At 40.9% G+C, this 21,895-nt stretch overlaps 3 protein-coding genes across 3 annotated transcripts; 1 reads left to right on the top strand and 2 right to left on the bottom strand.

Moving 5' to 3' along the window:
- The first annotated feature begins 436 nt into the window (after positions 1-436).
- On the top strand, positions 437-11,487 carry LOC141436622 (glycosyltransferase 25 family member). The gene is made up of 10 exons (XM_074099622.1): positions 437-745; positions 1,330-1,561; positions 1,886-2,001; positions 3,682-3,908; positions 5,283-5,592; positions 7,614-7,688; positions 8,513-8,570; positions 8,681-8,802; positions 9,463-9,660; positions 10,382-11,487. The coding sequence occupies exons 1-10, from the start codon at positions 549-551 to the stop codon at positions 10,548-10,550; spliced, it is 1,704 nt and encodes a 567-aa protein (XP_073955723.1). The 5' UTR covers positions 437-548; the 3' UTR covers positions 10,551-11,487.
- Positions 11,488-12,332: 845 nt separating this feature from the next.
- LOC141436614 (cytosol aminopeptidase-like) lies at positions 12,333-14,034 on the bottom strand. The gene has a single exon (XM_074099610.1). The coding sequence runs from the start codon at positions 14,032-14,034 to the stop codon at positions 12,421-12,423; it is 1,614 nt and encodes a 537-aa protein (XP_073955711.1). The 3' UTR covers positions 12,333-12,420.
- Positions 14,035-14,255: 221 nt separating this feature from the next.
- On the bottom strand, positions 14,256-21,563 carry MnM (myomesin and myosin binding protein). Its single transcript, XM_074099603.1, has 3 exons — positions 21,425-21,563; positions 19,730-21,145; positions 14,256-16,065 (listed from the first exon to the last, which is right to left on the bottom strand). Exons 1-3 carry the CDS (start codon positions 21,492-21,494, stop codon positions 14,267-14,269), a joined length of 3,285 nt encoding a protein of 1,094 aa, XP_073955704.1. The 5' UTR covers positions 21,495-21,563; the 3' UTR covers positions 14,256-14,266.
- Between the last annotated feature and the right edge of the window lie 332 nt (positions 21,564-21,895).

The following is a 21,895-nucleotide window of genomic DNA, read 5'->3' as shown; positions in this document are numbered from 1 at the left end:
GTATAGCTCTCCATTGGAGGCCAATTTTGCCAGTGTCCAGTAGGTTAGGTGGATAACAAATTTACTGAATACAATAAATTTACTCGACAGTGCCCAGTAAATAAAGTATTGAAATGAGAATTCGTATACCGTTTTGTTACCTGCTGTAAGTCGCTGGCTGCTCCCCGTTGTATGCTATCATCATTCTACAGAAGGCTCGGGGAACTAACAGTATAGAACTAGAAGTAGCAAAGCCTATTTTAAGTGTAAAATGACTTTTTGCGAAAGTTTTTTCTAAACCTATTTTGCTGTATGGGCACAGTATCTTCTGTCTCTATTTACTAGAAAAAAGAAAATAAACTTGTTTGAGCGTTTGGTAACAACGCTGTAAGCCTTTGTGCTTTCCAAGTGCTATCTGTGCATCGATTTGGATCTGTCAGCGTCTGACAGATGACAGCTGATTTCGACTTACTTGCTGTGCCGGCCTGCCGGGAAATAATTGAATAGTAACATCGCGAATACAAATTATAAATGTTTTCATTGTAAATGTTTTGTATTACCGTTAGAAAATGCGACTGTTAATATTTTTCTTTTTACTTAAATTATTTTCTGAGTTTTCCGCCACGTTTTGCAGTGATGCTTCCGATACGTACAAATGGCCTACAGTAGGAATATCAGTACTTGTTCGCAATAAGGCACACACCTTACCTTATTTTCTAAGCAGTCTCGTGCAATTAGATTATCCAAAAGACAGACTGTATATTTGGTAAGTTTCCATAAATTAATCGCTAACGTTTTTATCTTTTCTATCTGAATTGGGTCAACCTTTTAAATGGGGCCACGTAATAATAATACTAGTAACTATGAGCGCGTAATTCAATTCAATGGTGTGTGAAGTTCCCAATCCGCATTGGGCCCGCGTGGGAACTACGGCCCAAGTCCTTTCATTCTAAGAGGAGGCCTGTGCCCAGCAGTGGGACGTTTAATAGGCTAGGCTAGGATGATGCGATGAATACGATAGTACTACAGACCTAGAAAGATGCTACGCATTAGATGTCTTGTGGAACTTTACCTGGCTGCATCTTAATTTTTTGTTTAATTGTCAAAAGAAAAAATGTGTCCAATATTTTCTAATCATCTAACTAACAGATTAACCCCTGGTTCACCATCCATTGATTTAATTTATTTGATGGATAAATGTGATGCCGTCTTTGTTTGTTTTGTTGAAATAGACAGAGACAGCATCACATTTATCCGTCAAATAAAATTAATCAATAGAAGGCGAAACAGGCCTTAATTCGATTGTCGTTGGATACTAGTCTATTTTAATTATGATAAAAACTTTTTCAGGATATACAGCGATTTCAATCAAGACAACAGCATAGAAATATTAGAAAACTGGTCAGAGAGATACAAGAAGCAATACAATGATATTTACCTCACAGCTCTTAAAAACAGTGAGCCCTACCACAGCGATGAAAACAATGTGACCCACTGGAGCCCTAAGCATTTTAAACACGTGATAAAATTGCGGGAAGAGGCGTTGACTTTTGCTAGGAAGAAATGGGCAGATTTTTTCTTTGTAAGTTAATTATATTTCTAAAATAACACATTATACAATCATTTTAAAATTTCTTTTGGCATTGCCCGTTAAGCCTCATTTTAGATGGTCAATATGGGTGAGTATGTCTGCAAGTTTTGTTCTGCGTGATATCATGCCGTGTGACACTGTTTAGAATGGTGTGAGGTCATGGTCCCCCGCTCCTGAACTTAGATGAGCTTCATCTTTGCCATTTTTTGTTTGATTGAAAAAAAAAACAATATTTACTAACGGACTAAATAGAATATGATGAAACTACCCAAATAAATCTTAAAAGTTTTAAACTTTTTTTTTTTCTAATTCCAGATGTTGGACGCCGATGTGTTCCTTACGAACAAACAGACGCTCAAACAGCTTGTGAGGAAGAATGTCACAGTTGTATCTCCGATGCTCATCTCGGACGGCCTCTATTCTAACTTTTGGTTGGAACCTAAAACTTATTATGCGCATGAAGCATGCTCTACCGTGTCCAAATGTGGTGCTTATTTTTCCAAGCTTTTGTTTAACTTGCAAACTTCGTAAATAGAAATAATTATGTTATGTTGTCTATGGTCTGTGTTCGTATGGGCTTAAAATTTGGTACAGCCACCAGCACTGATATGACACAACATAGGGTGAATAAATATTTCGAGGGCCGGAGGATGTGTCAGATATTTTTGCATGCTCCGCTGTGGCAGATATTAATGCAGGTGACTGTACTGTACATGTATAAAATTTAAATATAATATGATGCATTACGACTTGGCAAAAATGCGATTTATTTTATTTAATAGACAACCAGTCTGCAGTTTTTTTTTTTTATTATTCGATTGGATGGCAAATGAGCAAGTGGGTCTCCTGATGGTAAGAGATCACCACCGCCCATAAATATCTGCAACACCAAGGGTATGCATGCAAGGGGATGCATTGCCAACCTAAAGGCCTAAGATGGGATACCTCAAGTGCCAGTAATTTCACCGGCTGTCTTACTCTCCACGCCGAAACACACCAGTGCAAGCACTGCTGCTTCATGGCAGGATTAGCGAGCAAGATGGTGGTAGCAATCCGGGCGTACCTTGTACAAGGTCCTACCACCTGCAAAAGTTAGAGGTAATAAAGTGTATGAAGTTTGATATTCCAGTCTAAATTTCCTGGATTGGTAGAAAATTCAATGTAAAGTCCGCACCTCGTTTTGGTGTGCATAAACATGTATAAATGGATTTCACTATCACAGTGAAATTTCAATTAGGTTATTTATTGCATCAGGCGTTACTTTGCGGAGGTCCATATCAGTGAACTAAAACAATTACTTTCACTTACTACTTTTACTTTTTTTACTTACTTTCACTTAGAATAAAATCTTATGCCATGCAATATTTTGGGAAGAGTACATTATCTCAAACGACATATTTGACTGGATGACACATGAGAAAATGAAATATGACCTAATAATTAATCAAAAAAAAATAATTTGACGAAAAAAATATGATAACTGTAAAATAGCAATAAGTTTTTTGGCTATCATTTCTTGCCAAATGATAATTTGAGAAAAAAATGTGATACTTTTGGTTAAGTTTCTTGCCCATACATTAATCCACCACAGTGTTCTCTTCATTTCAGTGCTTATTTTATTGCTAGTTATTTAATTAATAGGGACTTATTATTTAAACTTTATGTTTTTCTAAAGTTATACATTTTATTTTTATTGCTATGCTAAACATATTACGAGTATGTATGATGTTAGTCCAAATTTTATGTTGTTATTCAAAAAGATTTTATACCAATAGAATAGCAGCCTATACAATAATAATAATAACAAAACAAGCATTAAGTGATTAAGCATCTATTATTATTATTATTGTTTTTAAATGGCATATTTCATGCATTTCATATAGTTCATTTAATATGTCAAATAAACCGGCAAGCAAAACTCACAAGGAATATGATTAGATCATAATAAATATTCCAAGCGACGGCATGCGTGTCGAGCCCGGTCGTCCCACTCACTTTGTCTCTTTCATTCGCATGCAAAAGAGGGACTGCTATACTAACTCGCTACCGCGGAGAGTATAGATCCCTACCTCCTCAATTTTGATGGGCTCTACTTTTAATTAAAATCCCAGGTGTGGAATGACCGAGAACTACTATTACAAGAGGACGGATAACTACAAACCTATTCTGAAAAGAAAGGAGGTCGGTTGCTTCGACGTGCCGATGGTCCACACAGCTGTGTTAGTGTCCTTAAGACGTCCAGAGTCCGATCTGTTGACCTACGACCCCGCCAAAACCAGGGGCTACGACGGTCCTGAGGATGACATCATAACTTTTGCAGTTAACGCCAAGAGCAATGGTAAGTTGGCTGTTCTAATTATTGTATATGTGGGGTCAAAATTATCTACGTTGCATTGTTTTTGACCACTCTGTCACGAAATTATTTATGTCTTCTAACTAACGAATAAAAAAAGTGGTCCATTGTTTTTCTTTTTCGGTGTAACTAATTAACTGTTGAAAAATTAAAAATGCCGCTATGTCCCATACAAAAAAACTTTACTCCGTCCACACTCTGTCACAATTTTTCGGGGACAAAACAAGACAGTGAAAAGAATTTTGACCCTGTGGTTGTATCACAAGTCAAATATGACACAGTATTAAGAGAAGTCTCTTCTTTCCATTCTCCATACAAACGTAGTCCCGGTCTCATTTGAAAACTAGGCAACAGAAATAGATGAAATTTTGTAAGTATGGACTAGACGTAATTATCTATGCCTGTGGTTTTTCAGATTGTCATATAAATGTGTAAAATTAGAATTACAGGAGCTCAAAAGTCGACAAAAAAAGATGTTAACTTTGCACGAGAATTACAGACTAATGAAGCATTTTTACAAAAATCGAAAAAAACACAGGCATAGAAAATATAATGAATATCTTGATTGTAAAATATCATTGATTTCTGTGCTGTATTTTTCGTATAATATGAGGACAACGAAACCCAAAATTCAACCGTCCAAATATTGAAAAAGCCTACAGCTATCTCGATATAAATTACCGACGTCGTTGCGGAAGGCATGGGGGGGACGGCTGCGAGCGATAAAGACAGCAATATCCCAAACGAATACCTAACGGGGCCGCTGATAATACTAAAAACATTATAATTCGAAAACACGCGCTTTTCTAGAGATGGGACCAAACTAGATCGATTTCGCCCCCGAAAACTCCGACATAGCAAACTTCGTCGTAATGGTTGGAGCTATATTCCGATATAGCTCCAGCCGCTCCGCTCCGATATTTATTTATATGTGGGATCTCCGGATCCCACATATAAATAAATATACAAAAAGCGGCCAAGTGCAAGTCGGACTCGCCCATGAAGGGTTCCGTAGCAGCAAGTAACATAATATAAAAGTTTCCTTTAGGTACTTTACGATTTATGACGTATTAAAAAAAAACTACTTACTAGATCTCGTTCAAACCAATTTTCACTGAATGTTTGCATGGTAATGTACATCATATATTTTTTTTAGTTTTATCATTCTCTTATTTTAGAAGTTACAGGGGGGGAATTAAAAATTGGTCGTTTAAAGATATAAGATAAAATTAAACACCCCTTTAAGGCTGCGTTTCCACCAGAGATGTGCTAGGAATCTGTTTTTCATGAACCAATAGAAACACTTCATTTACCTATCCACCATAGTAAATACACTGTATTCCACTTGTTTATTTTCAGGCATAACTCTTAACATTTGCAACGACGATTTTTACGGTTTCGTGCCAGTGCCATTAGAAGAAGGCGACGATCCCCAGAACGACTACGAACAGGTCCTCAACGTTAAACTGGAGGCCATAAGTCGGCACCACCCGTTACCTTTACTGCCCTCACTGGAACAGTACGTGGAATACCCTGATAAATGGAAGTTCAATTGCGACGAGATATTTATGATTAACTTGGAGAGACGGAAGCAGAGGCGAGAGCTTATGGAGTTGAGCTTTGATGAACTAGGTATAGATGCTACCCTGGTCAAAGCTGTGGATGGCAGGTGTGTTAAATGTTTATGGTTATTCCACTAGAGATGTTTGAGGATGTCATCATCATCATCATCATCCCAGCCTATATACGTCCCACTGCTGGGCACAGGCCTCCTCTCAGAACAGGCTTGGGCCGTAGTTCCCACGCGGGCCCAGTGCGGATTGGGAACTTCACACGCACCATTGAATTGCTTCGCAGTTTTGTGCAGGTTTTCTCACGATGTTTTTCCTTCACCGCAAAGCTCGTGGTAAATTTCAAATGTTATTCCGCACATGAATTTTGAAAAACTCAGTGGTGCGAGCCGGGGTTTGAACCTACGACCCTCTGCTTGAGAGGCGATAGGTCAAACCACTAGGCCACCACGGCATACCGTTTGAGGATGTGTTCTCCTCTTGTAGAACGTAGCCATAACCAGTTCTTATTATGAATACTATAATACCACGTGGTACAGTAGTATAATACATGTGGTAGAGCCTTACTATAATTACTAGGCCCGCTATCGGAGGTGCAATTTGGTAGCTGTCAAGTCTTAGGGATGGGTACGAAATACTTTATAATACTAACTAAATGTCAATAATTTTTCTTTACAATAATGACAGTCTAAGGGGCTGTTTCACCATCCATTGATTAGTGTTAACTGGCGGTTAGGTGTGATGCCGTCTCTATTTGTTTTGTTCGAATAGACGGAGACGGCATCAAATTTAACCGTCGGTTAACGCTAATCAATGGATGGTGAAACATCCCCTAAGACTTTAATTAAACGTGTTTATTTTGTAAAACAGGAATAATTAGAAAATTAATAACGTATTAACATTTTGCGTCAGAACGAGAGTTGTGGAGGTCAAGAGGGGAGGCTTTTGCCCAGCAGTGTGACACTAAACAGGCTACTTAAAAAAAAAATTGTACATAAAAAAACTTTAATTAAGCCCAATATATCTTAGCTCTATTCATTTTTAGAAATATGTCTCGTAATATTATCACTATTTTTTTTTATTAAAAATATAGTACTTAATATATTTAAAAAGTTCGTTATCTCATTATGGTAAATAAAAAATATCGTCATTTTGTTAGTATTTTAAAATATTTTTTTTACCCATCCCTAAGACTTGACAGCTGCCAATTTGCACCTCCGATAGTGGGGTCTAATAATCACTTGCTGGCTGCAGTACGAATGGGCCGGCTCTACCGGGTTAGTACCACACTCCCACAGAATACCGGCGTGAAATAGTAGTTTTGCTACTGTGTTTCGTACGGTGAGGGGGAGATCCGGAGGCCCAACTCCCCTCCCCCTTTTACTCCCCTCCCCCTTTTCCCTTCTCTATCCCCCTTCCCTTTAGGCCGGCAACGCACCCGCAGTCCTAATAATGCTGTAGGTGTCCATGGGTGGCGGTGATCGCTTACCATCAGGTGACCCGCATGCTCGTTAACCAGCTATTTGATAAAAAAAAAACCATTATTTTGGAAGATTCAACTGTTCACTCGCATTTTATTTTATGTTTTAACCTCCTAAGTCCTCGCGTACTTTATAAAGGACTAATTAAAACTAAGAATAACGGCCGAATGTACTTTATAAAGTACAAATTGTTCATTGAATAAAGAATTCTAAGAATTTTGAAATAATATCCCAAAAAGCCGTGGTGGCCTAGTGGTTTGACCTATCGCCTCTCAAACAGAGGGTCCCCGGCTCGCACCTCTGAGTTTTTCGAAATTCATGTGCGGAATTACATTTGAAATTTACCACGAGCTTTGCGGTGAAGGAAAACATCGTGAGGAAACCTGCACAAACCTGCGAAGCAATTCAATGGTGCGTGTGAAGTTCCCAATCCGCACTGTGCCCGCGTGGGAACTATGGCCCAAGCCCTCTTGTTCTGAGAGGAGGCCTGTGCCCAGCAGTGGGACGTATATAGGCTGGGATGATGATGATCCCAAATAACAAAGCAGGGCAACCACGTCTAGGTCTTAAACGCTAAGTTTGTTAAAAAATGTCAGAACCCAGGAGGATATATGTACATGATTTGGTATTTTTTTCAGGAATTTGGATCTAAATGATCTGAGGGAATACTCGGCCACCTTAATGCCTAACTATAGGGATCCGTATCACAACAGGTAATTACTACCAATATTATAAAAACAAAAGTTTGTGCGTGCGTGAGTGTGTTTGTTATTCTATCACGCTTAATAGGCTGGATGGTGGATGAAATTTGGTATGTAGATAGCTGGACGTCTCAGCCATATAAGTACATATATAACACACAAGCTTTTTTTTTAAAAATAAAATTGCGATATTAAGCGTCGGAGTTTATTGTGCTTTTTAATGCGACGTTCATTAAATTAACGATGTAATCTTTGGAAATTCCCGCTGGGATTTATTGCCAAATCCCGGAATGTCAATTTAACTTGTAGACCTGTTTAAGTTTTAAGTGTGCGATAAAAGCTGTAAATATATGATTCGAAGATATAACAATGCATGAACAATGTGTAATTTAGAATTTGACTTTATCCCTTAAACTTGTGGTACGATACTAGTAGGTACAGTCACCTGTATTAATATAATAATAATAATTACAATATACAGACAGATAAGATTAAGCGTTCCAAAAAGGTAGCTGGTTTTCAGTCTCTAACTAAATATTTGACACAGTTTTTGTATCTGATACAGTAGCGGAGTGTGCAAAAATATCTACCGCGTCCTACCGGCCCCGGAAATAGAATATCAGATATAACGCTGTTGTGTCAGATATTGGTGCTGTTGACTGTACGGTTCATGAGCCACCATGGAACCCTTTCAAAGGAAAAGTCATTACGATTTTCCTTGTTAATTAATGCGATGTCACGTGTGACGTTTACTGTGAAATGGTTCCATGGTGGCCAATGAATTAAACTCCTTGACCGTACCTGTATATTAAAATAAGGCTTATGCTTTATTTTAGGCCAATGAAGGCGGGTGAGGTTGGATGTTTTCTAAGCCATTATTATATCTGGGAGAAGGTAATTTATTTATTTTATGCATGGCTTCATGGACCAGTTCCCTTTGCCTTCTGTGTTTTTTTAAGTTTTCATAACAAAATCTATCGCTCTACTTCTGTCGTTTTTTCTAGATTGTGAAGGAACACCACGCGATAACGCTAGTCTTAGAAGACGACATACACTTTGTGCCGTATTTTCGCCATCGATTCCTGGAATTGTTTCAAGAAATTAAACAGCTCGATTGGGACCTTGTGTGAGTTGAAATTGTACTAATAGGGCACATTAGGCAAAGCTCTGCGCAGGGGGCGACACTAGCGCAAACCCATGACAACGTCAGTTTAAAGAGAACTATCATGACCAAAGAGTATAAAGTACCTATAGAAATCATGATATACCTATATTTATTAGTATCAAAATAATATAATATTTTACATCGATAGTTACGATAGAGCTATTTTTCCAAAAAAATAATTGAAATAATACGACATTATGGCATTTAAGATACTCAAAAAACTGTTTATGGTTTTGTGCTAGCGCTGCACTCTGACGGGAGAAATGTTCAATAATATTCCCTATTGGAAATTCAGAACACATCTACTTCCGAATGAAAATATCGCATAACTTGTCTGGCCTAACACCTTGCGTGGTGTGAATAAGAGTGTAAGTTCTGGGTCGCAGTTTTAACCTTACTTACTTTTCTGTTGGCAATTCGTGCCTGATCGGGCTTTTCTTGAGAAAATAGTGCGATGTTTTCATTATGCGAAATGACTTTTATGTCAAGTAAATTTTATGCGAAGTAATTATTCTGCGAAAAAAGTTTATGCGATAAGTTGTTATGCTAAGTGAACCTCCGGCAAACAAGATTATGCCAGATGAGGGGTACCCCACAGGAACCTTAATTTAAAACTTACAGGTATATTGGACGCAAGATCCTTCAGGACGGCGAGGAAAAATATGCAACCAAGCATACGACCAAGCCGCTCTATTCGTACTGGACCCTGGGGTATCTACTGAGTGAGAGAGGCGCGCAGAAGCTTCTAGATGCTGAGCCACTGACCAAGATGCTACCAGTTGACGAATACCTGCCGATCATGTTCGACCAACACCCGAAGTAAGTTTTATTAAATAATAATATTAGGGGATAATTCACGCTACAAAAAATATAGGTACTATTCAGAAAAGGTTATACAGTACCCGGCCATAAAGATTGCACGTCGGTCTTTGGAAAGAGACTCGGCTAAGTTCGGCTTCGTAGAGCGTTGTCACACGCTACTTATGTGACGTTTGTCAGTCGTTGTACAGGTGCAATAGAGTACGGACGCATTTTGATGAAAATATATGATAAAAAGTTGTTGAAACCCCCCAAAACTTTAAATTGTACGATGGCATCTTTAGGAAAAAGAACGAACTATCCTTTTTTTAGTAGTTGCAACAGCTCTCTATAGATATCCGAAGTTTACATGTAGTTAATTTGACGTAAACTAATTAAGTCCATAAAGGTGCACTATTTATTTGATATAAAACGTCACTTAATAATACGATGATTGATAGACGTTGGCCAGTGTTCGGAAATCCTTGTGAACAGCCAATTTCTTTTTCCGAAGACCGATGTGCAATATTTATAGCCGGGTACTGTACTACTCGGAAAAATTTGTCGCTGGAGTATCACTCATACAATAAAAAAAATCCGTAGTTTTACTTCAACGACTTGTGTATTTTTCTTTTGTCAATTAAAAAAAAAACGTTTTTTTTTAGTTAACCATTAAAAAGTATGTTTTTTAAATTCACATTTTTATATTGGGGAAACTAATTATAAGCTTTTTATTTGGCAGTGCAACATGGAAGTCTTATTTCCCGAATCGTAATATAAAGGCGTATTCCGCGGCACCCCTCTTGGTCCACCCGACCCACTACACCGGCCAGGCAGGCTACATCAGCGACACCGAGGATTCGGACGTCCTAGATGACCAAGGTATAACAAACGTTAAAAACGAACTTTAAGAACACCTGACTACGATATCGGGCCTGTTCTTTTGTATACAATGATTGGTGCAAGCCAGAGGCCGTGTTATGGAGCGGCCACACCGCTGCTTAGAAAACGGTGACGGTACGGAATCGCAATGACGCATCGTATGCGCACCGATATGCTGAGCCGGGACCTTTTTATAGCGGCAATACTTGTTATTGTTATTTTTCCTAACCTTAATGTGTCATTGCTGTTATAAATAAATTATTTTCTTTCTTTCTTTCATCGTTTTTTTGGCATGCTCTCCACACCGCTGCTCAAAATACGGAATCGCAGTGACGTGCCGTAAACGCCAGGACTTTACCGAACAAAACTCGTGACGTTTACGGCACGTCACTGTGATTCCGCACCGTTTGCGTATTTTAAGCAGCGGTGTGGAAAGAATGCAAAAAAAAAAACGGTGCGCATACGATGCGTCACTGCGATTCCGTACCGTCACCGTTTCTTAAGCAGCGGTATGGCCGCTCCTTTACCTAACGTTTTGGACGTTTGCAACTGTCATTTGATTGCGATCGCGAGGGTCAGAAACGTTAGGCAATAAGGCCTCAGGTCTGCGTCAAATGCAAAGGGCAACGGGTAGATACAAGGCCACAGTAAAGTAGTTATATAATTGTAGTGAATAATATTACTAACTGTGAACAAAAGAATTACACCTGATAAGTTTTATGAAGTTGCCATATTTATAAAAATAATATTTTATTTTTGTATGAACGTTTGCCATGTTGTTCTGGTCAAACCTTATATAATATTCTTTCTGCATTTATTAGAAAGTTACCTAATTATTATAAATTAATTTTACTAGTTATTAATCTTGTCATTAAATGTATTCCAGCTCTTAAATTGTTTATAATATAAATATATTAATTATTTTAAGTGCCATACTAGGTCTAAGTAAATCATGTTCCTTTATGAGATGCAAATATACATATCTAATGAGCGACATAGTCTTTTCATTTGCGACCACAGAGATTTTACCAAACATGACACACACGCCATCGGGTATTTTTTGTAATTTTTTTAACACCCTCAAAATTCGGAGTATGTGTAACTATGAAGAAGGGAAGATTCTTGTTTCTGAGAAAGTACTTAAGAGGGCGAGTAGTGAAAATAATGGCGACGCTATGGTCAGCGAGATTAGTGTAATGTTCAAAGAACACTACCAAGAGTTGACTAAATGTATCAATTCTGTCAATTCAATGTTAGATGTTGTCTTACAAGATTACCCTAGACCTGTCATTGCTTGCGAAGACTTAAGAGATGCAGTGGAGTGCTGTTACTATTGCCAGGAAGGCCATTCACTGAATTGCTCGGAGGCTGTTAGAGAATTCACGGAATGCGTTCGGGAACATCTTTACCATCGAGTCAACCCACAGTGTTGATTTTTTTTAATGATATACCCGTAGTAGTTAAGGTTGCTGTGCAGAAGCGGGCCGATAAAGCGGCACAGTTGAGCGGTAAAATCGGATATAAAGTATGTGGATGATTGTTCGTGGGAAAAGGTTCTCGGATAAGCCGAAGAAGTGTGAAATAGCTTTGGGTAAGGCTTTGTTGATCAACTAGTGCTGCTGAACAGACAGTGCCGACCCGCTTACGTGCATAGCAACGTTAAAATGGAGTTCAACCATGTGAAATGTTTTAGAGGGTCATGATTGAACATGTTCTTGCAAAACAACAGAAATGTACTTATCTAAATTAAATACGTTTTTAATGATATTAATTGCATATGCATTTTTACTTTAGTATCAATAAAACTAAACTTCATGATTATGTTTTATTAACAAGAAAAAAAACATTTCAATGTTTCCTTACGCACAAATTTGGGGACGTTTAAAATTAGTTCTTAAGTTAGGGGAATTTCGAGTTAGCCAGCAGCTGATGAATTAGTTCAATGATGGTGCGAGTGGGGCGGCCGGTCATGCCGCGCTGGAGGTACTGGAAATCCCGGCCTTTGGTATAAGCCACGTTGTAGGTATCGAGGTGGATCCACTGGCTATCGCAGACAAACTGGCGAAGGAAGGCGGCGCAGTTAGGTGAGTCGCCGTACTTATGACGTGCTACATTCGCCACGTCGGCAACCTCGCAATTCTTCACGCTGTTCTCATAGAACTTCCACAGCGGCATACGCCAAATCCTGTCGCCAGTCGAGCCGCTAGCTGACTCCAGGAAGCAGAATAGCTCTTCCGAATTAGTATAGCAGCCGCAAGCCGCGCGACCTATACTGTGCTCCAGTTCTTGCGACATTGTGCCGATATCGACTATGAATTTCGGCCAGTAATTTCTCGCGTATACCAAACTGTCCGCGATCAACAGCCGCCCCTCTCGTGATGGCAGACGTATAACGACCGATTTGCCATTCGCATTGCATGTTACGTCACCGAACTTCGGACTTCTACAGTTTGGCATCATTTCGCAAAGAGGGAGTATTCCCCTGATGTTGATTGGCAGTTTCAAGATAGCAGCTGCTCGGGTTATGGCGACCACGCATGCTGCTCCTGCCATGTCTCCTTTCATGTATCGGAGATCCTCTGGTGATTTTATATCTAAGCTGCCGCTGTCAAAGGTTATTCCTTTTCCGATTAGGACTATCGGGCGTGCGCACGGCGGTCCGCCGTGGTAACCGATTTCGACGTACAACGGAGGTTGTATCGATGACCGTCCTATCGCTACAAAACCGCCCATCTCGTGCGCTCCCGCCCAACCTTGCGTCTTCACTTCCACGTTTATATCCAACTCGCACAGTAGATCAACGGCCAATTTAGCAAATGACGTGGGATTGAGGAAATTTGCTGGCATTTCTTGCAAGAATCTAGCCAAGTTTTGAGATTCCGCTTTGACTCGGCCTATGTGCCAGCCCTGTTGGTCGCAGTCATCGTAAAGGCTTAGTTTAGGAATAGGTTTGACTATGTAGTGGGCTGGGCTCCTGTACTCGGTAAACTGCCAGACGGCTAGCTCGGCTCCCTCGGCTGCAGCTTCGGCGTTCCCGAATGACTCCACTTCTATTTTAGAAGGACTCAGCTGGTGAAGCGCCTTGGCTCCCACTCCTGCGGCGATGCGTATGGCCTCCTTGCTTTCATCAAGCACCTCGATTTTGTTATATGCTAAGCATTCAGTGCCGAGACCGGCGACCGCTATGTAGCCATATTTGGGGTCTACATCAAAGAATACTCTAGCCTCGCCAAGCTTTGGTATCGGGGACAGCTGTAACAGCTTCCATAACTTGCCTCCGTTGTCCTTGTTGTACTTCTCTGCAGAGGCGGTGAGGATGGCTTGCTGGCCTTCCACGTGCTCGTTGAAGTACACTCCCAGCACGAGCCCTGTGTCCCGCTTGGTGCACGCCTTCGGGTCGATAACTTTGCGCGGTGGCCCATCTATAGTGCAGTCGTTTCTCGGTATCCTGAACTGCGATATTGAACGTATATATTTAGAAATAGCAGAGGGGATTTGAGTTTGTTTTAACATTGTAAATTTTGAAAATTGATTCGAAAAATTATGTTAAAATTTTACAATAGCAGACGTCTGACACGCATCGCCAGCTGGTTTTTGATAGTTTTCACATTTTTTTTTAAGAATAGGTAATTTAACTTTTAATTAGTTTATATATTACATTTAAATAAGTAAATCACAACATCACACAACACACAGTATTCACAATACAATCAGATTGTCGCACCGAAATGTCTTTTGGAAACGGTCAAGAAGCTTTCTTCTTGAGCCAGCTGGGAGTATGAGTTCTGACCCACTCGGGAATATTGCACAAGATCGTTTCCTGCAGCTGCCTGTAGATAATCAGTATGAGGAAGGGGATGGCCAATCTCTCGTCCTTAAAGAAATACACCCAGAAAGCGAGCATTAGTAGGCAAACGTCGACCATGTAATGAATCGCGGATCTTACGTTCTCCTTCGCTTTTTCTTCCAATTCCTGGTAATCTATAGGTATTACTATAGTAGCGCGTTCAGTAGTTTTTAGAACTATCTGCTGCGTGTATTTCTCTGCAGTATCTCTTTCTTTCTCTTGCGTTTTGGGGGTTGCTTTTTCTCTCTTTATTGGTTTTTGTTTAATGAGATTTGCTTGCTTTGGTTTAGTCTGTTTAGAGATAGAGTTACCAGTTTTGCTTTTGTCTGTCTGTTTATTTGCAGTGTTTTTGTTTGCCGCAGTTTTATTCTTTTTCACAGGTTTCTTTTGCTCAGCTTCTTGTTCACTCTTTTCTTGTTGCTCTTCGGCTACATGTTTAAGGTCGTCTGTATTGAGGTAAAGTTGGATAGCAGGTTTTTTATTGCTTTTATGTTCTCTAACTATATTATCGTAGTATTCAATGACTGTTCTACCTTCTTCTGTTATTTTATCTTTAACCTTTTCAACTTTAGGTGCTTTGGGTTTTTCGTTTGGCTGGTTTTCATCTTTTGGTTTTTCAGGCTCTTTCTTTTGCAAAATTTTTGGGAAAGAAAAGGAAGGTTTTTGAACAGGCATCTTTGTAATTTTCTTAAATATAGTCATCTTCTCCTCTTGTTTTGGCTTTTCGAAGAGGTCTGGCTTTGTTTCAGTGTTTATTTTTTCTTTAATTTTTTTGTTTTTCTCATCAAGTTTTGTTTTTTTTTCGGGTTTAGGTTCCGGGGTTAAAGGCTTTTCAACAGGTTTAGCTATTTCTTCGGTTTCAGGTTTTACTACTTGTTCAGTCGGGTGTGGTCCAAAAATACGTTTTTCATCTACCTTTACTTGTGGACCAAACGTGTGCTTCTCCTCAGTTTTAACTTGTGGGCCGAAGATATGTTTTTCTTCGGTTCTGGTTTGTGGCCCAAACTTATGTTTTTCTTCTGGTTTAAGCCACCTTCCTATGGGTTTCGGGTTTGGTTCAGGTTCTCTACGCTTTAGTATAGGTTTGGGAACAAAATTTGGATCAACGGGAGGAAGTGGTTTTAACACTTCTCTTTCCGATTCTTCCTCCTCTTCTTCTTCTAGGTATTCCTTGGACGGTGACGGGCGCGCCAATTTGTCCCGTGGGTTGTACGTGTCTTCCTCCTCGAAGAATTGGTTCCTTCTGTCGTCATCGAGGCTAACTTCGTCGGAGAACTCTTCTTCGGAGGAGACAGTACTGGCCGTGTAGTCTTCATCGAACGACGCGTTCCATTTATTGGTCGACGCATCGGAGTCGTTGGAAGCTTGGCGCGAGTTGAATTTATACTCTTTGTTTTCTACGGAGTCTGTTTTTATGAATATCTCTGGGGGTTTGCGTGTAGTTTCTTCGATAGGTTCGCTTGTGTCGTACGGAATGTGATTTTGTTTGGGCTGGGCCTTGTTTTGTTCTTCCTTCATGGCGACTGCCTTGTAGAAGCGTGCCATAGCCCGCTCGTGTAGGAGTTCTGTCGAGCTGACGGCGTTGCGGAGGGCTCTGAAGGGCAGGATGGTTCGCGCACTCAGCTCAGGAGCCGACAAGGACAGCGGCGGTGGCGACAGTGCGTCCTCCAAATCCAGTTGGAAAGATTTCCTCTTTTCTGAAATATACAAAAGTATGATTAGGTACTTCATCATCATCACCATTCACGTCCACTGTTGAACACAGGGCTCCTTCAGATTAGGTACTTGCTTAGCATTTATTCCATTGATATAATAAAGATCATGGTTGAATGATGATCGCAATGCTGGTTGACGTTTTTAGCAAGTATGAAAACTTAAAGGGGTGTGTTAGCGCTCCAAAGGGTTCTTGTAAATATAGGCCCTACTAAGCATAATGTGGCTCTGTTTCTTTTTTGGCTCGCTGCCTGATTGTTTGATTAATACTTTTTCATTATGATTGAGTACCGAAAACAGTTGCAATAAATTGTGACTTGATATGTAGTAAGCCGTTTTTTTGGCACGTTTGAATGAATTTCAAGGGCCGTTTCAGTGACGTGTCTAGACAGAAAATGCTGATACTCAAGAAGCTACTTGAGTGCGTTCAATGTTAACTATAGCAGCTACACTTGAGGTTTCATTTAGCTGGGTAGCCTTAACTAATTCGCTTTGCATGGCTACTACGGACATTAAACAAGAAGCATATTTGCATAAACACTACTTACACGCCGCTGGCGAAATTATATCACTAATGTTGTAGGTGTTTTTTGCATAAACATCATGGTTTATGTTAGAGTACAGAAAGCAACAGAAGCGGTGTGGTTAGTGCTTAAAATGATCGACATTATCCTCTTATTACATTGGCATTAGAATCGCGTTTAGATCATTCTGAGCTTTCGCTTCTACTGACTGCTAGGTACAATAACGAGTAGATAAAAACAGAAAAGGAACTTCACTGTTTTGTACAAAACTTCGGTCATGTTCAAGCATTTCATCGAAATGACAGTTAAAAGCGGTGCTCGAATTTAGGCCTGTTTCACAACAGTCAGGCGTTTTCCCAGAGATATCGATATTTAAGAGTCTTAGTACAACCAGAACCGAAGAGTCTAAAACCGGTTTTTTCTTCATGGAGAAAAACCGGAACCCGGGTTTTCTCCATATTATAAAAACCAACAAATTTTTTCAGCAAAGCGCGCGTCGCGGGACCCCACTCTCGTACTTTGACGCGATTCGTTTTTATAATTTTTTGTTTTATTGACAAAACAAAAATACAATCATACGACAAAATACATGTCTGATATTGTCTAATAATGTAACCGACCTACTATCATTTTTTATCCAGCAAAATCATCTTAATATTTTGTCTTCTAAGTAAATTTAGAAAACCTGCCTGAAACTACGTGCATTTAATAGCGACCCGACAGCAGTAAACTTATACTGCAACTCAAATTTCGTAAAATTCGCCGAAGCAATAACGTGGTTTATGAGCGACTACAATATATATAAGAGAGCTAGAGTTAACTTTGCGTATTTATAGCCCGCACTGCACCTTATTCAGTTAGCTAACTGCTATAAAACTTATTTGTAGCATCGGAGTTATACTGACGCTTTAAACGTTATAAAGTTTTGTAGCAGTTTTTATGTCACAATTTTTGTTTCAGTCTCGATGCAGTACATTGTACAATTGGCTAAGTGAAGTTTTTTGAACAGGTGTAGATTTCATTATTCTTCGATAGTTCTGATCCTAACGAGCGAGAAAAGGCAGCTCTTTAATTTTTATTCCCTATCGTTTGGTGGTTTTTTTTGTATATGCGGCGGTAATGGCAGACGAGCTACTAAGAGTAATAAGCCTTCATACTTAAAGAAATAAAAAAACTACAGTATAGTATTTGCTCTTTTTAGTGAAACAGCCACAGAATTAGAAGAAATGCTTCAAAACCTCACTGATGAAAGCCAAAAAGTAGGATTAAAAATGAATACTGACAAAACTAAAATAATGATCAATAGTATCCAGAGTACAATTAACATAGACGGAAAGACTAAGAATATATATACCTTGGAAAATTAATACAATTTGACATCAACAGAAACGAAAATGAAGTAGGTAGACAGAAAGGATTAATACGACTTGGAAAAAGTATTGGGCACAGAAAGAAGTCTTAAAAGGAAACTATAGTCTGAGTCTAAAGAAGATAATAATGAATTCATGTATTTTGCCCTGCTTAACATATGCTAGCCAGACTTGGACATTCACAAACAAGATTAAAAAAACAAAATACTCTCATGCCAACATGCTATGGAAAGAAGTATCCTGAAACTGAAAAGAATTGATAAAATACGTATGCGCAGGAAAACAAAATTAACAGACGCATTGCAACATGCCTTGAAACTGAAGTGGAAGTGGGCAGGTCATGTAGCTAGATACTAGAATAGATGGACATTACAAACAACGGAGTGGCTTGGTCCTGCTGGAAAAAGACAAAGAGGACGGCAAAAGAAAAGATGGGTTGATGAAATTGTAAAAACAGCTGGAAATAACTGGATGAGCACTGCTCATAACAAACAAAAGTGGAATAAGATGGAGGCTTTTACCCAATAGGGGCCATCGCAGTAAACTACTTATCACTTAAAAATTTATATATAAACTTATTGTACTGTATGGATATATAAAGCTTTAATAATAATATAAATGTTACTAAGAAAAGAATACATAGAGCGGTAAGTGTATTTGACATTGTTAATTCGCTGAAGCTTATTAGATTTCGCATTGACTGACTGAAGTTAAATAAACTTGAGATGTGTTTATTAATTACCTTACTTAATTATTTTATTTTACTAGGTGTTGACCGCTATTTCAGTATTTATTTATTGCAACACTTTACGAAAGTTACGAATTATAAAAACGAACTTTTGCGAATAATTCGTTTATCTGTGCAATTTTTCGGGATAAAAATTTATCCTCTGTTCTTCCCCGGGACTTAAACTATCTCCATACCAAATTTGAGCTAAATCGGTTAAGATGCTATAGCATGATTGAATAACAGACGTCTTTAGAAACTTTCTCATTTGTAATGCTAGTAGAGGTAAAAAAGTATTCAATGGGATAAACTTAGTTGGTTAAGTTTCCCTTCGTTCGATTAACTTATTCCATTATAAAAGTACTTAGGAAAAAATTTAATGGCCGCTTTGGAAAATATAAATCGATTTAGGGTAAAGTTTGTTTATTAGTGTCAAAATGTATGGACAGGCCGGAACAGCCAAGCTTACCTACACATTGTTTGACAACTAAATCGAAATGTTTTTTTCCAGTAAGCAGCCATTCGTTGTTAAACTGAGTTTTATCCATTTTATCACTACTAAACTAAGTTTAACACTAAATCGAGATTTATTATGTTCAGCAAGTGACAGTAAACGAGAAAATAGACACAGCTTAAAGCGTTAGGTTCTAACGATACAAATATGGCAACTTACATTTTACACTAGTTTTCAATAATATTGGCAAAGTGGAGCGAAATATGATGTATGAAACTTGAAACTGAACTAGCCTGACATATTAAATCGACGCTCAGCAGGATATTGCTTTGCTCCATAATACGTCAAGTTAATAAACCTTGTTCAATATTGGAGAAGTGCGAGTCTGTACCCTGTTTTCTAGAGAGCTAAGGGCGCCAGTGAAGGAGGCAGCAAATAACAAGGTAAGTGCACCCGTGGGGCGTATCAAGTGGCCCGTTATATGCTCCCATTGTCCTCACAAGTACAACAGGGTATACACAAAGCCAACGCTTTCATATATAACTATTGAAATTAAGCTGCAACTATGCTCACCTGCTTTGTCGTTTTCTTTCTTGTCGGGGTACAGTACGAGCATAAATTCGTTGCTGCCGGTGGGGTCTTTTTCGGGTGTCATTGCTCGTCGCTTGGGGACTGGTGATGGCGCCGCGGGCTGGGCGCGTTTGCGGCGCGGCGCGGGCGACACTGACGCCGGCTCGCCGTCCTCCCGCGTCAGAGCCTCGTTGATGATCCTCGACTCCACAGCGAGGAACTCCATGTCCACAGACCGACCTGGGATCCGCACCGGCGCTGATTCCACGCTCGGCGCGCTCATGCCGTACGGACTCTCCGCTTTCACACGGAACCGGTACTCGCTTCCTTCGATCAAGTCGAAGAGAGTGACACTAGTTTTGCGGCTCGTCGTCGCTTTCAGCCACACATTCCAACCGCCGCGGTAGTATTCAACGACGTAGTTGCCGATTCGGCAGCCGCCGTCGTCCTCCGGCGGCTCCCAGTCGAGCGTGACGGACTTGTCGACCTGGCGTGTCACCGCCACGCGGCGCGGCGGGTCGGGCGGCGCCGTGATGGTCACCAGAAAGGCGGCCGTGTCCTCGCCGATACTATTACTCGCGTGCACTTGGTACTCGCCGCGGTCGCTCCGCCGCGCGGTATGTATCTTCAGCATCGAAAACTTGGGCGTGTTCGTGATCTCCACCCGATCGTCGGTCGCGATCGGCTGGCCGTCGTGACGCCACTCCACGGTCGGTGTCGGCTTGCCGACTATTGAAGTTTTCAGAAATACAGTTTCGTTTATTTCGTAAAGTAATCCATCCTCGTACTGGCGGGGGTAGCGCAGTTTCGGCGCCGCCTCTAGCGCCAGCCGCGCCCGGCTGACCGCGTGCCCCGCGCGGTTTGTCGCCGTGCACTTAATCTCGCCCTCGTCGCTCGGCAGAGTCTGATGGAAGATGAGCACGCTCGAGGACTCATTAGTCGTGATTGCCGTTCTCCTGCTGCTAAATATTTCATAGTCATCCTTAAACCAAGATATGGTCGGCGCAGGTACGCCTGCGAAGCTGACGCGGAATTCGGTTTTATCGTTTTCGAGCGTCGTTACGTCGCTCAGGTGTTGGTAGAATAAGGGCGGTTCGTTGTGGACGCGGTCAGAGCCGACGTTGAGCACGTCGGAGAGTTCGCTGTAGTCGGAGCGACCGACGGCGTTGACAGAGGCGACGCGGAATTGGTAGCGGTGCGGCGGGTCGAGCCCGCTGAGGACGAGCTCGGGGCGTAGTACGACGGGTGGCGCCGTGCGCACCCACTCGGGCGAGCCCAGCCGGTTGCACTCCACTTGGTAGCCCTGCAGCGGCGCGCCGCCGTCGTGCGGCGCCGGCGCCCAGCGCAGCGTGATCGCGTTCGGCTCATCGTCCGACAGTATCGGGATGATATCCGGCTTGCCCGGCGCCGCCGGCCGTCCTGAAACCACAACGCAAACTCGATTAACTCTCTATAGATCACGGCGAGCAGTCAGCGCATCAGCGCATGCCCGTTTGGCATAAAACTCCCAACAAAATTAGACGCGTGATAATCGTTACATGAACCCGGACGGTGCGATTACGATTTGTTTTGTTGTGCCACGCTTTAGGAATCGCAGCGCGCAGAGTTTATAAAAATAGAAATGTGGGTAGGGGCTGCTGAGTGCGCGTGGTGGCGCGGCGGCGGAGCCCGGCCGCCGGGGGGGTCGTGTTGGAGTACCTGCGGACTTCCAGTGGACGTTTTTTCGGGGCTTGAAAGCGGGGTGTGAGGCAGAATGTTGGTTGCCCATGGCGGCGGGCGCGCGCCGACACACTGAGCGCGGGCGCGACTCCCCGCCTCCGCCTCTCCGCCGCGCGCTGGGAATAACTCTGCGCGAGCGCCCGGATGCGATCTTGATCTGTTTGATCGATGCCTTTTCATTAACGGTTGTTGCTGGGTTACGACCTTTGGCATCCGTCTGCTATAATCATAAATCTGAATCCAATAAAGCGGTGCCAATTTTTTTCTACATGTTTTGTTTCAATTACAGATTACGGTGTTCAGTATTGCTTATATTGATCAGTTGATTAACAAACTTCGACAAAGAAACAATAGAATTCTCTGCTCAACTCATTATCTTCACATTTTTAAAACAGCGCCATCTATTGGTAGTATCTAGTACGTATTCGCGTTTCGGGATTGAAGTGTTGT

The sequence above is a fragment of the Choristoneura fumiferana genome, chromosome Z (genome assembly GCF_025370935.1).
Source record: "Choristoneura fumiferana chromosome Z, NRCan_CFum_1, whole genome shotgun sequence".
In the NCBI taxonomy this organism is placed as follows: domain Eukaryota; kingdom Metazoa; phylum Arthropoda; class Insecta; order Lepidoptera; family Tortricidae; genus Choristoneura; species Choristoneura fumiferana.
The sequence above is the reverse complement of the archived record's forward strand: the minus strand, read 5'-3'. Positions and strand labels throughout refer to the sequence as shown.

What these genes read in the sequence shown, in the direction of transcription:
- LOC141436622 (XM_074099622.1), top strand. Translation starts at nt 549, where the DNA reads ATGCGACTGTTAATATTTTTCTTTTTACTTAAATTATTTTCTGAGTTT. An exon ending in GTCAAAGCTGTGGATGGCAG is followed by an intron (nt 5,593 to 7,613) that starts GTGTGTTAAATG and finishes TATTTTTTTCAG; the next exon opens with GAATTTGGATCTAAATGATC. An exon ending in ATGTTCGACCAACACCCGAA is followed by an intron (nt 9,661 to 10,381) that starts GTAAGTTTTATT and finishes TTTATTTGGCAG; the next exon opens with TGCAACATGGAAGTCTTATT.
- LOC141436614 (XM_074099610.1), bottom strand. Translation starts at nt 14,034, where the DNA reads ATGTTAAAACAAACTCAAATCCCCTCTGCTATTTCTAAATATATACGT.
- MnM (XM_074099603.1), bottom strand. Translation starts at nt 21,494, where the DNA reads ATGGGCAACCAACATTCTGCCTCACACCCCGCTTTCAAGCCCCGAAAA. An exon ending in CGTCCACTGGAAGTCCGCAG is followed by an intron (nt 21,146 to 21,424) that starts GTACTCCAACAC and finishes TTGTGGTTTCAG; the next exon opens with GACGGCCGGCGGCGCCGGGC. An exon ending in GAAAGAAAACGACAAAGCAG is followed by an intron (nt 16,066 to 19,729) that starts GTGAGCATAGTT and finishes TGTATATTTCAG; the next exon opens with AAAAGAGGAAATCTTTCCAA.